Raw genomic sequence first — 12,836 nt, 5'->3', positions numbered from 1 at the left:
TTTTGTCTTTTTCTGCTATCTACTATATCTGGTTGGCTTCTTCCAGTCTCTTGTTGAGAAGATGGTGGTGGAATTACTTAGTTGTCTGGGATACCGGAGCTGTCCTAGGGAACCGACAGCTTCTTTTAAGCATTTGTCCTGTTTTGTGCTCTATCATGCTGCTTTGTTTAACTGTACAAGTATTTTTTTTTGTCTTTTTTGTGACCGGTAAGGGGATCGCAACCCACCGGCCATCTCTATATAGGATCCGAACCCGCGGCGGGATCGCTGCTGCGCACCCAAGCGCTGCACTCTCCCGAGTGCGCCACGGGGCCGGCCTTGTACAAGTATTTTTTTTTGTCTTTTTTGTGACCGGTAAGGGGATCGCAACCCACCGGCCATCTCTATATAGGATCCGAACCCGCGGCGGGATCGCTGCTGCGCACCCAAGCGCTGCACTCTCCCGAGTGCGCCACGGGGCCGGCCCTGTACAAGTATTTTTTGATTTTTCACTATTGTAGATTAGTTTTTCATCTAATTAAGGTAATATTTGATGGGAAGCATAATGAGGAAACCATGGGCCTGGAGTCAGACCATTTAAATGACTTTGGGAAAATTATTTCACTTCTCTGAGTCTCAGTTTCTGCATCTGTATAATGAAGAGATAAGACCAACCTCATCAGATTGTTAGGGTTAATAAGATTATACATAACTTGCCTAGCACAAAGCATTTATAATATAAATCCTCATTCCCTTCAAATTAATACTCTATCTCCTCTGAATTTGATTAAATGTTTAGTTTTAATTGTCTGTCTAAAGCTTTGAAATGAGCAGAGCAAACCAAATTAAATGTGGTTAACTTGAACTATTTTCTTCAATTCTAAAATTTCTATTTTTAGGCATTATTCAGCAGTTTGTAGTAAAATTCATAGTGGCTATTAATCACATAATATTGCAGGTAAAACTGTTTGAAATGTGAGTAATTATAGGCAATAATTTTAGATTTCGCATTCATAAGCTGGCCCATTTATTAATCAATATTTGTCAGAACACACCCACACACGTAAAGAATTATAGATATTTTCTTATCCCTGGAATCATCCATTAGTTTCAACTAAACAGTCATTGGGCCTTTAATCCTGGTACTTATTTCTGTATTTGATTAACACTAAGTCTGCGTCACAATTTAATGATAAATAATAAGCTAGCTTTATCAAAAAGTTTAAATTAGTAGTTACTAAAAACTTAGTACTTTTTGTGTCTTACTATCTAATGAAAACTGTTACAATGCAAACTGCTTATGTTTCAAATATTCTGGTTAACATTAATGAGTCCCAAATATTTTTGGAGTGCTTTTTCTAAAATACAGCAGACTGATTTTTGTCCTTTTTTTCTTTCTGTATTTTCTTTTTTCTTTTTGTTTCTTTATTCATTTTCCTGTTCATCTCTTTTCAAAAAATGTTTACTTCTCCCCTAACAGTCCTCCTCCACAAACTCTATCAACACACTAAAAATAGATTCCCATTCTAATGTCAGTAATTTAATTATCAATGATATACTTCATTCATTCAGAATATTTGTTACCCGTGGTAAGGATGGGGGAAAAAAAAAAAATTCTGTCTTTCATGGACTTAGTGTGTTTGAGAGTTATAATCTATTTAAGAATATTAAATACATGAATATCTAATTAAGATACACAAAATTATAGATTGTGGAAAGCAGTGCAAAATTTATTGTCAAATGGATATAAATAATAACAACTCACTTCAGGGACAAAGTGATCACTCTAGGTAGGTGGCTATAAACTAACATTTGTTGAGCCACTGTTTTGTGCCAGATTTGTGTTAAAAGGTACATTGCTTATTTAATTTCCAACATCTCTTTAAAGGAGAACAAGATTAATGATAAGAGATAGAAACATAATCAAAGGTTAGAGTGGCAAAGAACAAGCTGTGTTTAGGGCCTGTGGAGTAGCCCAGTATCACTGGAGGAAAAGGTTTTGGTATGAAGTAGAAGACAATGTCAAAAAGTAGCACAAATGAAGACAAGCACGATGGGTGAAGGAATTTGAACTTTATCCAGGAGAGCAGTGGCAAGCCATGGATTTTGGTTTGTGGAGTGCAAGAACAGCTGCACTTTAGGAATCTGGAAAGAGGGGGAAGGCCTTTTAGGTAAGGGTCAACTAAAAAGCACTTATAGCAGTTGAGGTGTGAATGATAAAGTGTGAACTCTGGTGATAGCATGAGAAAGACGGGGATAAATACAAAACATGGTAAGGGTACAATTGACAAATCTTACTTACAAAGGACAGCTAGAAACAAGTACAAAAACTTGGACATACTTGGCTATAAGGATGGCTATTGCTATTCCTTATTCAGTAACAGTTCTTTTAATATGTCAAAATTTAACTCAAGTCCTTATTTTATACATTAAAAACTCCTAGGATAAAATAAGTTAATTAGAAATTATTTAATTTATACCCTTTAGTTTTTCTCTTTTATATCATGTATTATCTCAAGAACATAAATTCGCAATTATCATCTTAGTTTGGATTGTCGATTCTGTGTCAATGTACTGAACATCTGTTTGAGAAACAAAAGCAATAAATAGATGAAATCTACTGTTGTTAAAAAAAGACTAAAGTAAGAAAATAGCTTCATTAAAAACATCAATTAAAATAGATTAATATTCACTGTGCAGACCAAATGAACTTGTACTAGTCTCTGCCTACTTGAATTCTGAACTTCATATAAAACTTAAGAGAAAATAGGCACAATCTTTGCATGCAAAGTAACACCTGAACTGAAATATGAAATCAGATAAATTTTGATGTGAGGACATTTTGTTATTCCTTAAAAACTAATATATTTTAAAAATATTTTGCTATCTCTCTCACTGTCCTTTGATGGTGCATTTGTTGTTTTAGCTAAAAGTAGCAATATATGGTTCTGAAAGAATCCTTTGAATTGGGAAGGGTACATAAATTGTATTAATGTCAAAGAATATCTTGATTTCAGGATGCCCCTAAATCGGGTACTAGTTGCAGCTCTCGCTGTTCAAGTTCCAGACAGGATTCTGAGAGTACAAGGCCAGAATCTGAAACAGAAGATGTATTATGGGAAGACTTGTTACATTGTGCAGAATGCCATTCATCTTGTACCAGTGAGACAGATGTGGAAAATCCTCAAATTAATCCATGTGTGAAAAAAGAATATAGAGACGACCCTTTTCATCAGGTTGGTTTACAGTGTTGGGTTATTTGGGGCAAGTCAAGCTCCTTTGAATGTATGTACAAATTTTATAGAGGTGAAGTAAAAAGTTACATTCAGTTAAAATAATATTTCTGTAAATATTTTTTTATGTGAGCTATGGTCTGGCTTTATTAAAACATAGAATCTCATTATTTATATTGTGGTGAGTTGTTGGTAAAAGGAGTTTTATAAGTAAAATTGTGTATTAGATGCATTAGTCTTTTTCTCACTTAACACACTTCATGGTCAGATTCATGTACAACTTGGCCTAAACATATGAGAGTTACATATGTAAGTTTAGATTTTCTGGTATTCTCATGAAAACTTTTTAAGAGGTGACATTAATTTTAATATGTTTTATTTAACTCATTATATTCAAAATATTTCTTCAATATATAACTAATGAAAAATATTAATGAAATATTTTACATTTTTTAATACTAAATCTTCAAAATCCAGTGTGAGTGGATTTCATTTTCTGCAGTTTCAGTTACCTGAGGTCAGTGGCGGTCTGAACACAGCACATCTCATTTTGGACTAGTCATATTTCAAGTACTGAATAGCACATGTGAATAGGGTACTGTATTGGAAAGCACAGTTTTATAGGATATCTTTATTTTAATGTCTCACCAATTCATCAAATTTAACCCAAACTCCTCATCTTCCCTTATATATCTGCTTCTCTTATTGCACTCAGACTCTTGGTGAATGGTGTCTCCATTCATCCACTCACCAGTCCAGAACCTTGGTGGTCATTTAAAACCCTCACTTTCTCTCCCTTACCCAACTCTTCATCATATCCTGTCAGTAAAATCAACAACTAAATTCTCAGAAAACTAGAGATAGAAGAGAACTTCCTCAATCTGATAAAGGGTAGCCATCAAAGAACCTTCTGCTATAATAGAATATGATAGACCGGGTGGCTTAAACAACAGACATTTATTTCTCACAGTTCTAGAGCCTTGAGGTCCAAGATCAGGATATCATCATGGTCAGGTTTTTGGTTAAGGCCGTCTTTCTGATTTATGAAAGCTGTTTTCCCCTTGAATCCTTACATGGCAGAAAGAGTGAGCTGTGGTCTCTTCATCTCCATATAAAGGCGCTGATCCCATTCATGAGAATTCCACCCTCATGACATAATTACCTCCCAAAGGCCCGACCCTTAAATACCATCACACTGGGGATTTACACTTCAACATATGAATTTGGGGGGAGGGAGGTGGATATAAATATAGCTCTTCTCAAAACCTATCATATTCAGTAATGAAATTTTAGGAGCATTTCTGTTAAAGGCAGGTACAAGACAAAGATGTTCATTATTTCTGCTTTTTCTGTCAAAATCCTAACAGCATTTTGTTTGTTCAACTGTTTTTGTTTGGACTTAGACTGATTTAAAGTTCACATTAAAAGAGCAAAATATTAAGCATAGCACAAACAATTTTGAAGGAAAACAAGAGGACTTTCCCTACTGAATATAAAAATTCACTTTAAATTTAATACTTTTGATAGTGTGGTATGGATGTATAAACAAATAGACCAATGGAACAGAAAACCCAGAAACAGACATATGGATTATGGATTATATGGATTCCTAATATATGACATAAGTGGCATTACAAATCAGTGAGAAAAGGGTGGACTGTACAGTTATGGGTCAAATGATTATCCATACATGAAAATATATTCCAGATAGTTCCTTAATGTGAAGAAGGAAAACTTTTAAACATTTAGAAGAAAATATAAGAGGAAAATGTTTTTTACTTCAGGTTAGAGAAGAATTTTTTAAAACAAGATATAAAATTCACAGACAGCAAAAATGGGAGGATTGATAAATTTGAATATCTTAAAATTTAAAACTTTGGGCTACAAAATAAACCATAAACACTGTTGAAAGACAAGCCACAGGCTGGAAGAAAATATTTTCAACACATTAACTATTCAAGTGTTACTACACAGAGCACATAAAGAACTACTACAGATGAATAGGTAAAAAGACAAATGACTCAACAGAAAAATAAACAAAAGGATGGGAACAGGCAGTTCATCTGGATGGCTAATATAAGTAAAGATGGTTAGCCTTGCCTAGGAGTCAGGGAAAAGTAAATTAGAACAATGAGATACCATTTCATATTGATCAGATTGTCAAATTTACAAACCTGATAAATTTCAATGTTGGCAAGAATGTGAGGAAAGAACTCTTATTTAATGCTGATGATAGTATAAATTTGTGCAACTACTTGAAGAGCAGTTTGTAATTATACAGTAGTCCCTCATCCGCAGCTTCACTTTCCATGGTTTCATTTTCTGCAGTTTCAGTTACCTGAGGTCAATGGCGCTCTGAACACAGATAAGTATGGTACAATAAAATATTGAGAGAGAAACCATATTCACATAACTTTTATTGCAGTATATCGTTAGAATTGTTCTATTTTGTTATTAGTTATTGTTATTAATCTCTTACTGTGCCTAATTTATAAATTAAAATTTAGCATAGGTATGTACGTATAAGAGAAAACATAACATGTACATATAGGGTTCAGTATTATCCATGGTTTCAGGCATCCACTGTGGGTCTTAGAATGTATCCCCCATGGAGAAGGAAGGACGATTGTATCATTGAAGGTCTGCATAATCTAGGGTCCTTTTATCCCATTCCAAGGAAACTTTAGAAGATGGGCATAAGAAGACATGTAGAAAAATGTTCATTGCATTGTGCATGGTAGTGAAAATGGAAAATAATGCAATCAGCAACAATAGACGCATTATCTTATGTAATCCTCCCAATGTATGGAAATCTAGCTTATTTTATTTTCATTTTATAGATGGAAAAATTGAGGTTCAGAGTTGAGTAATGTGTCCAATGTCACACAGAGATAAGTATTCAGTAAAGAGTTGCTATGTAAGGAAAAGAGGGAATGATTGAAATGATGCATCTGGTGGGAATCTAAGACATGCTAGATTGAGTAGGAAATGAAACTAGGAAGGGACTGATAAATGGAAGAATAGGTATGTTCAAGAAAGCAAGTGTTTTAGAATTTAAGGTTTGAGAGACTTGGTAAGATGGGAGGTTGTAGACGAAGATTCATTTCAGAAGTAGAGCAATTCTGTATGGTGATAAAGTCCAGGGCGCGACCATGGGAGTAGCTGAAGTTTTTTGGAATTGAAGAAATGAAAAAATAATGAACAATCCATGAGAAAATAGGGTGTTGAGTAAGTCATCTGTATATTCATGTAGGTCACTAAGAGGAATAATTGGAATGGAGCTTGATGGAAATGCTATGAGCTTTTCTCCCAGAGATACCATAAGCAGCACAGAAGCAGGGACCATATGTTTTTTGCTCATTGTTGCATCACACAGTACCTGATACATAGTAGGTATCTAATAAATATTAGTTGAGTGAGTGCCTGAAACAAAATTAAATTTTTCAAAACATGCCAATTAGGCCTTTCTTAAATGTTTAAAAAATTGTTTTATGATGTCAATATGGAATAAATTGACCCCAAGTCTGCCACATCACTCTGCTCCTTTTTTGTTAAGATAAAAATTTTTAATGCTGTTCTCTGCATCTAATTATGGTATCCTAGACTTATATTGGTTTTGCTTTTGGATTAAAGACTTGATTTTAAACACATTTCTTATTGTTAGGATTCTAAAAAATAAGCTCGTGTTTTTAGTTTTACTAGTAGCCAGATAACGGAAATTAGCTCCCTTCAATGAAAATCTGCTAGGTTTTTTCTTATTTGACCAAGGTCTGTGTTAGGTGTAGAGGACCCTTTTTCTACCCAGCATAAGAAAAATCACTTTGTAACACCAAGGTCAAGAGTTCAGTTCCCCGTACTGGCCAGACACACACACACACACACACACACACACACACACACACGAGAAATCCCTCATGAAGAAACACTGGGCATTTGAATTAGTGTGTTCTAATCAGGATATACCCAAATTTGTATTTTTGTTTTATTATTTGCTTTATTTTCTTTGTAAATATTAACTGAAACATTTCCAGAGGAGAAAATTTTTCTCTTCTAATTATGGCTGAGTATATAATAAAATATAAGGCTATATTCAAGTGAAACTAATTTCTTACTAGGTAAAGCTTTAAATGCTTATATTCCCACAGTTAAAAACACCTGTAAAGTGGTTGTCATGGTGAATTTATTTGAAGTAAAACATGCCATGAATGAACAAAGAGCAAAGCAGTTGAGATTTTGGATGAAGATATAGAACAATCATTAAATGAGTTCCAAATTTTAGTTTGAAAACGTGTTAAGAACCTATGTGATAAAATTATAAAATGTAATTATTTGCTCTGATGTTTACCCTGAGTCTTAAAAAAAAAAAAAAAGCATTTCATGTGATGCAGCTTTCTGCTCACTGCAGGTAGCCTTGTTTCAAAAAGACTTTTTCATTATACATTACACATTCTATACACACACACACACACACACACACACACACACACACACACACACAGTTCTATTAACAAACTCTTTTTAAATTCACCAGCTTCTGGGCCAGCCCGGTGGCGCACTACGCTAGTGTGCCGCTTGGGAAGCGCGGTGGCGCTCCCGCCGAGGGTTCGGATCCCACATACGGACTGGTTCCCGCTCACTGGCTGAGCAAGGCGCGGGGGCAACGCTGAGGGTTGCGATCCCGTTGCTGGTCCCGGTCCGGTACGGGGGCGACACTGAGGGTTGCGATCCGTTGCCGGATTGAAAAAGACAAAAAATAAATAAATAAATTCACCAGCTTCTGATAGCCAACTTCTCTCTTGCCTTTTGGCTTTCTATACATAATATGATATCAAATGCTAGTTAGAGTAACAGGGAGGTAGCTGGGTACAAAAGGAATACTTTTGGAAGGACAGTGAAAAACTTCTTGATTTCTTATTTCCGTGTCTAGATGAATCTTCTTCGTATTGATGTGCCTTTCATCATGTAATTGGGAAGATTTTTAGCTCTGTTACAGGCTGAAAATTTTTTTTAAGAAGTCTATACATCAGTTATTGAAATCTGTTGCCTCTTAGGCTTAACCTTTTTCAGTTCAACTTCTTGCACTTCCTCTCTACCTTTTTGGTTCCATTATGTTTCACAATTATTAAATATCCAGAGAAAGTTTGATACATATTTTGGTGCAAATTATTTTTATCCCAAACTAGAATGTTTTGTTTGGGGATAAATTATGAAACATCATTTGAGGAATTAAGTTGATAATAACTTGTGTCTCTGAGCTCTTAAGGGTAAAATAGTGAAATACTCATATATACCATGAAAGTTAATATACCTGTATGTTAAAATTCTATATCTTTGGGAAAGGTAAAAATTTCCCACCTCTGTTTTCTTACCTATTATTGAATTATGATTACTCAACTTAGTTGAAATGAGTCAGTGCAACTTTACTCCCCATAGAGGAAAATATAATATTCCTTAAATTTACAGAAACATTTCTTTACCATATATATATATATATTTTTTTGTCTTTTTTCCGTGTCCGGCAACGGATCGCAACCCTCAGTGTTGCCCCCGTACCGGACCAGGGACCAGCAACGGGATCGCAACCCTCGGCGTTGCTCCCGCGCCTCGCTCAGCCAGTGAGCGGGAACCGGTCCGTATGTGGGATCCGAACCCTCGGGCGGGAGCGCCGCCGCGCTTCCCAAGCGGCGCACTATCCAGTGCGCCACCGGGCCGGCCCTTTTACCATATTTTAATCACATTTTTGTACTTCAAAGAATAAATATAATTAAGTAGATTCTTCTGTTTATTGTTAGAAGTTATTTTAAGGAAATGTGTTATAAAATTTGAATATTACAATGTCAAAGATCTATTATTTTCCTGAGGTTGCTAGGAATGCCAAAACTATCCTTTTTGCAAAATGTGGGAAGTATATCAGTCCTTAAAAATTATAAATTAGAAATACTGTGATGTAAATGAATTGACCTGAGTCTGAGTCTAATCTTTTAGTGTTACTTCTCTCAAAGTCTGATGATGTAAAGGTTAGTGATTCATTAATTTTGTGGCTATCTTTAACCCAACTATTGTATTTTGGAATTTTATTCTTTTAATTATAAATCTAAAACAAACAAAATAAGCAACTGATCCATCATACTAAAACTTTCAATTTTTTTAAAGCTTTTTTTATTCCTTGTAACATTGAGAGATATGTTATTCTACTTTAGAGGATATTTCTATGTACTTCAGTTTTGCAATATTTGTTCTATCAGGGAAAAAAAAAAGGTAAACCTATCCTTTAGAGAAACGCCAGCTTAAAATATCAGAAAAGTAACTAAGTCAGATATTTAAGGTAAGTGTATAAGTTAGAATCTTTTTCAGGATGAAATTTTATCACTATCAGAGAGGTTCAAATCTCAGCTGTCATATTCTTTTGTATTCAGTGATCATAAGTTGGACAATGATCAGTATGAACAATTTGATATCCATTTGTCTTTTAACATTAGTATACTGGTAGCAATACAGACTAATTGACAACTAAGTACTTTGAGTGTTTTTGAACAACAGGTTGACTAATACCTGTTATAGAAACTTCTTTTATGTTTTTATAACTATGTAATTTTTTATGCCATCTGTTCAATGTATATGCTAATTTTAAGATAGAATTTTAGTGTCATTAAAATTATATGTATAAAGATATATAGCTATGCACATGTATATGTTCCATTATAAAATATAAATGTATTTACCAATTATTTTTATTTTTTAGTGCAGTTAAAATTGTGTGTAGACTTGGATCTAGTTGGTGCTTGGTAACTTAACTATCTGTGAATTGGCAGATCACTTAACTTAGATTAGTCTCATTTACCTAATGTATAATATAAAAAATTAACTACATAAAATTTAAGGTTCCTTTCAGTTCTACCAATCTAGCGTATTGGTAGAACCTTGGGTGTATAGAGAAAGATATACAATTTTATATACACACATTTTATTTATGAAATGTAATAAATATATTCACCAACTTCTGTTTATTTTTTACAGAGTCATTTGCCCTGGCTCCATAGTTCCCACCCGGGATTAGAAAAAATAAGTGCTATTGTATGGGAAGGCAATGACTGTAAGAAGGCAGACATGTCTGTACTGGAAATCAGTGGAATGATAATGAACAGAGTGAGTTTTTAAATTTTACTCTTTTAGTTCAAGCGTAAGACTTAGTGATTATCAATATATAAAGTAATTAGTAGAATGTTATATTAATAACCTACTCACTTCATTTCTTCACCTTGAAAAAGAAGTTATTTGTATGTATTTGCCTTCACCTGTAATTTAAACAGTCATTTGTCACCAAACCTTTCTCATCTTTTAGTGTTTTCATTCTTCTGACCAAGGGTAGATGATATAATCTAAAATTTTCCTTTCTTTTGCTTTCAGTGGATAAAATTGAGGAGCTGCTAGACATACACAAGTGTTGATGAAGTCTTATTTTTCTGTATCATCCTTACTGTTCATTTGTTTATTAGTCCCTAAAACATGAGGGAAAAAAATCAAACTAGTAAATTTGTATTCATGCTTCCTTGCCTGCTTAAATATATAGAAGTAAGGCAGGAAGTGGTAAAAATCATGAGTACTTTGAAGAAAAATAGTACCAATACTATAGATTTTCATTTTGGTTTCTCTTAAATTACTTTTGTCAGATAATCACTGCTTTTTAAGATCTACCTGATTTTTTTGTACAACTAGGTATGATCTAACTTGCAATTCTAAATTTCTTTGGTGCGTTACTATGCTAGGACTCTTGTTCACACTTTACGTAGGACAGGAATTAAAATAACTGGGTCTAGATGTTGATATACTCCTTATTACATATCTCACTGTGAGCAATTAAAAGCAGTTGACTAGGGAGTCACTGGAGACTTGGATCTAGTTGGTGCTCTATAACCTAACTATCTGTGAACTGGCAGATCACTTAACTTAGAAAGTCTCAATTTATGTAAAAAGTTAGCTACGTGAAACTTAAGGTCCCTTCCATTTCTACCAATCTAGCATATTGGAAATTCTTTTATTTTCTCATTTAATTTCTAATTCTCCTTTTAATAATCCCCCCACCTTTTTCCCCTCTATTTAATTTCTCCCTCACCCCCCCAAATCATACTCTCTCTTCTAAAATGATTTTAGAGTTTAAGGAGACATTAGATCTCATTCTTTTTAGTATTGCAGTATTCATGGATATTCCTAACTTTAGAAGTAATGAGATACACAGAATTTTTTTTTTTTAAGATCTGGATAAGACTGAGATAGTTAATCCTTTTGCACCTACTTAGTGAATTAGAGATCTGATAATGAATTTTTTTTAAAAAACTGAAGAAATAATGACATATTTTATGTGCAGTAGGCTGTCAAACTTGAATGAAATTTAAATTTCATTATTCATGTGTTAAAACTAACATTTTAATGAAACGATTTCATATTGCTATAAGTAAAATAAAGCTTAATAGGAACTCATTTTACTATAGATAAAATTTATGTTTATTTTTTCTTCCTTTTCCCCCTCTTCCCTCGGCTCCCTCAAGGTGAACAGCCATATACCAGGAATAGGGTACCAGATTTTTGGAAATGCAATCTCTCTAATCCTGGGTTTAACTCCATTTGTTTTCCGACTCTCACAAGCTACAGACTTGGAACAACTCACAACACATTCTGCTTCTGAACTTTATGTGATTGCGTTTGGTTCTAATGAAGATGTCATAGTTCTTTCGATGGTTATAATAAGTTTTGTGGTTCGTGTGTCTCTTGTGTGGATTTTCTTTTTTTTGCTCTGTGTAGCAGAAAGAACCTATAAACAGGTGGGTATAATATAGATTTATGAATACAGAATATTTTATCCTTTTCATAATATTCAAAATATTCCTGTAGTATTTTAGTGTTTCGTTAAATCATTTTGACCTATTTATTTTGGTTTATTTTTATAGTACTTAACCAAATAAAATCACGACAATCTATATTTTGTTGATTTTTGTTTTTCTGTGGTAGTCTACTGAAAATTAATCCTCATCTTAATCTTTTTTAGCGATTACTTTTTGCAAAACTCTTTGGACATTTAACATCTGCTAGGAGGGCTCGAAAATCTGAGGTTCCTCACTTCCGGTTGAAGAAAGTACAGAATATAAAAATGTGGCTATCTCTTCGTTCCTATCTTAAGGTAGAATGGTTGTGATAAAAGTATGCTTAACATGCTGATTCTCTCTAATAGTTCCTGTTTCTTTTTCAATATGTCTTTAGATGTATAGTCATCAATTTATACTCATTCTAAAGCTGGATTAAGAATTTTGTTTCTACCTAGACTGGTTATCACAAGCCAGTAGAGGGAGCCCATTACTTAAAAAAGAATTTTTTTTAAAGTCTGTAACCAGTGAGTTTCCTTACCAAAATGACCTATTACTATTTAAAAATATTAGCTTGAATTTCAAAGTCATTCTATCCATGCCATTCTTTTCCTTTAATCTTTTAAATAATTTTCATAATTATGGAAGTAAGATATAAAAACTCTAGAGAGAAAAGGGAAACATCTGAATTAGCTTTAGGAAAACACCATTTTCCCCCCTCCCCCCGAGGATTTTTGTTGTTATAAGATTAAGTAGCAGTGAATTT

General features: G+C 33.8%; 1 protein-coding gene across 1 annotated transcript in view; it reads left to right on the top strand.

The window, feature by feature from the left end:
- PHTF2 (putative homeodomain transcription factor 2) overlaps positions 1–12,836 on the top strand; it is a 145,134-nt gene that overhangs the window by 110,479 nt on the left and 21,819 nt on the right. The window contains exons 10-13 of the mRNA XM_008577478.1: positions 2,997–3,215; positions 10,230–10,358; positions 11,759–12,031; positions 12,256–12,387. Of these exons, the coding sequence (XP_008575700.1) occupies positions 2,997–3,215; positions 10,230–10,358; positions 11,759–12,031; positions 12,256–12,387 (753 nt within the window). The remainder of the gene's footprint in view (positions 1–2,996; positions 3,216–10,229; positions 10,359–11,758; positions 12,032–12,255; positions 12,388–12,836) is intronic.

The sequence above is a fragment of the Galeopterus variegatus genome, unplaced genomic scaffold (genome assembly GCF_000696425.1).
Source record: "Galeopterus variegatus unplaced genomic scaffold, G_variegatus-3.0.2 Scaffold67, whole genome shotgun sequence".
Lineage (NCBI taxonomy): Eukaryota > Metazoa > Chordata > Mammalia > Dermoptera > Cynocephalidae > Galeopterus > Galeopterus variegatus.
This window is presented reverse-complemented; position numbering and strand designations above follow the sequence as displayed.